General features: G+C 37.1%; 1 protein-coding gene across 1 annotated transcript; it reads left to right on the top strand.

The window, feature by feature from the left end:
• Nucleotides 1–1,627: 1,627 nt before the first annotated feature.
• On the top strand, nucleotides 1,628–2,761 carry LOC108782490 (putative nuclease HARBI1). Its single transcript, XM_018550771.1, has one exon. The coding sequence runs from the start codon at nucleotides 1,628–1,630 to the stop codon at nucleotides 2,759–2,761; it is 1,134 nt and encodes a 377-aa protein (XP_018406273.1).
• The last annotated feature ends 236 nt before the right edge of the window (nucleotides 2,762–2,997 follow it).

Genomic DNA, 2,997 nt, shown 5'->3' with positions numbered 1-2,997 from the left:
TTCTGCGTATCACTTAGAGATATGCCTTCGACTTCATTTTCACTATCGCTCGAGTCGGAACTGTCATCGGAACTTTCATCATTTTTCTTTAAAAGTATTAAAGAAGAAATTACAATTATTAGAAATTGTTTATTGACGTCTTGTATAGCGTCCATCTTGAACTCGCATAGCTCGCACAGGAAACCGGTCCGAATTCATAAGCGCTTCATGCGTGTTATGCGCGCATTGAAAAAACGGAACAATTTCAAAGTGTTGTGCATCAGTATTGCAGTCCACGCGCTTCATGCGCGACTCGGAACGCACCCTATATGTCGATGGTCATGACCCTAAAGGTGCTTTTTCATGCGCAGCACGCTGCAGCAGCAATTCGTTACTATTGGTTAAGAATTTTATGTAAGCTAGATGATGCACTTCCGGCGCAAAATACATTTTGCCGCAGTTCGTTGAAGTTGAACCGAACGAACAGCAAGCAGCAAGCGGCAAAATCGAGGCAATATTATTTATTGCAATAAATATTAGGAAAATTAACGAAGAATGGCTTCGAATAAGGTACGAATGTTTGTAAATTAGATCATTTTATACTTTACACTTTACTTTTTCAAATTTGTGGTAAAGTATAAAATGATCTAATTTACAAACATGTATCCGTACCTTATCCGAAGCCATTTTTCGTTTATTTTCCTAATATTTATTGCAATAAATAATATTTTTATAATAAAACGACGGATATATTGTACGTTTTCTCGATTTTGCCGCTTGCTGCTTACTGTTCGTTCGGTTCAACTTCAACGAACTGCGGCAAAATGTATTTGCGCCGGAAGTACGTCATCTAGCTTACATAAAATTCTTAACCAATAGTAACGAATTGCTGCTGCAGCGTGCTGCGCATGAAAAAGTACCTTAAGGGTGCGTTCCGAGTCGCGCATGAAGCGCGTAGACTGCATAGAAAGTCATTCCGAGTTAACTATTGCGCGCTTCGAAAGCGCTTCGAGAGTACTTGATTCCCCAGATTGTACTAACCGTACTGAATTCTTAGCACTCTACTCAGCGCATTGACTGCTTCTCTTTCGACCTGTAGCTGGATTCTGTAACTCGGTAAATGTCGGTATTATCTTTTAACGACGATTTTCGGTATCATTATCGTGTTCGTTAAGAAATAACAATATAAGCGATTCTATAAGTGAAAAGTAACGTAATTTATCGATAATATGTCGTTAATAAGGATCGGTAAATTGCTAGCGATTCGTTAATTTATCGAGGGGTACATGACCCCTCGATAGAGTTATAACGACACGGTATCATTTATCGAGCAAGATATTCTGACACTATTTACATTAATATTCTCATTAATTGTTCTTATTACATTATATTCTCATTAATATTCATTTATTTACGGAAATCTCATTAATACTAAATTGTGAAAGTAAGTAACGATAAGAAACTCATATTGAATATGTGTATAGTATATAGGATATACGCGCGTATACACCATATAGTTTGAGGTTATAAGCATGAACAATACATTGTTGCTCTGAATTAGGAACGTTTTACAAGTGAGAAATAATTTTTTTAATTGTACATATTAAGACATGTCTTAATAAATGTACATTTATGCTGTTTTAGCGTCATGGCTGCAGCAGCATTCCTTGCATGGGAGCTGTTACTGCTTGAGCAGAGAGTCCGGCAAATAGAAAGAAGATTAGAGCGCCGGCTACTTCGTGACCATGCAAATCCTTTGACATTACCTCAAAACGAATTTATGGATATTTTTCGGCTCAGTCCTGATTTAGCACTCTACCTTATTAACGAATTGCATCATGATTTGCAACCCCAAAGAATTAGCGGTCTTGCTCCAGAACTACAGGTTTTAACTGTTCTTCAATTCTATGGTCAAGGCTGCTATCAAAGATCCGTAGGAAATCAATTCCAACATAATATGAGTCAAACTTCAGTCAGTCGATGCATCCGCGCAGTTACAAATGCCATCAATCAACGACTCTTACGTCGTTGGATTAAATTTCCTATGTCTCAGGAAGAGAGAGCTGCAGCTCGTAATAAATTCCGAAATGCTCCTCAGCCATTCCCAGGGGCGATTGGCGCAATCGATTGCACATTTATAAATATACTAGGCCCTGTAGAACATGAAGAGGCTTATGTTAACCATCACGGTAATCATTCTCTTAATGTTCAAGTAATCGTTAATCCTGATCTCCTTATACTGAATATTAATGCAAGATTCCCAGGTGCTAGAAATGATTCTTATATTTGGAACAATTCACCTATTCGAAGGGCAATGGAGTATTGCTATAATCGAGGTGAGCGCCAAACTTGGCTTATAGGAGACGCCGGATATCCATTGGAACCATGGTTAATGACTCCATTAGCTGATTATCCAATAGGTACGAGACAGTTTGAATATACAATGCAGCTCTGTTCATCTCGTAACTGTGTCGAACGTTTCAATGGAGTTTTCAAGTCTGTGTGGAGATGTTGTTCCTATCAAAGAATTTTAATGTATAAACCAGAACTTGCTGGTAGAATTATCAACGCATGTGCTATCTTGCATAACATGCGAATTCATGCGCGTCTTCCTGTTGATCAGTTCCTAAATGATCAAGACGCAGGTCTTCCTGAAGACCCTGTACACATATATCACGAGGGGGACAATGAACCGGTGAGGAATCTAGCGCTGGCACGAAGAATACAGAAACAAATTATGGCAGATAGATTCCCCGATTTACCTGATGGCGATGACCTCTGACTTCTGTCATTATTAATATTATAAATGAAATACAAATTAAATGTGATATAATTTGTGAGAAAATTGAATTTTTATTTTCTATTTTGAAATTCTAAAAAAAGAAATATTACATTTGTTGCCTTTTAAAGTGTAAAGTTAAGATTAATGTATTACATATATGCTGTATATGTATAAATAAAAATAAAGCGTTTTACATTCTATATTGCATCTTTTCATCTCTATTTAACTTTGTTTCT

Source organism: Cyphomyrmex costatus, unplaced genomic scaffold (assembly GCF_001594065.2).
Source record: "Cyphomyrmex costatus isolate MS0001 unplaced genomic scaffold, Ccosl1.0 scaffold1283, whole genome shotgun sequence".
NCBI classification, from domain to species: domain Eukaryota; kingdom Metazoa; phylum Arthropoda; class Insecta; order Hymenoptera; family Formicidae; genus Cyphomyrmex; species Cyphomyrmex costatus.
The sequence above is the reverse complement of the archived record's forward strand: the minus strand, read 5'-3'. Positions and strand labels throughout refer to the sequence as shown.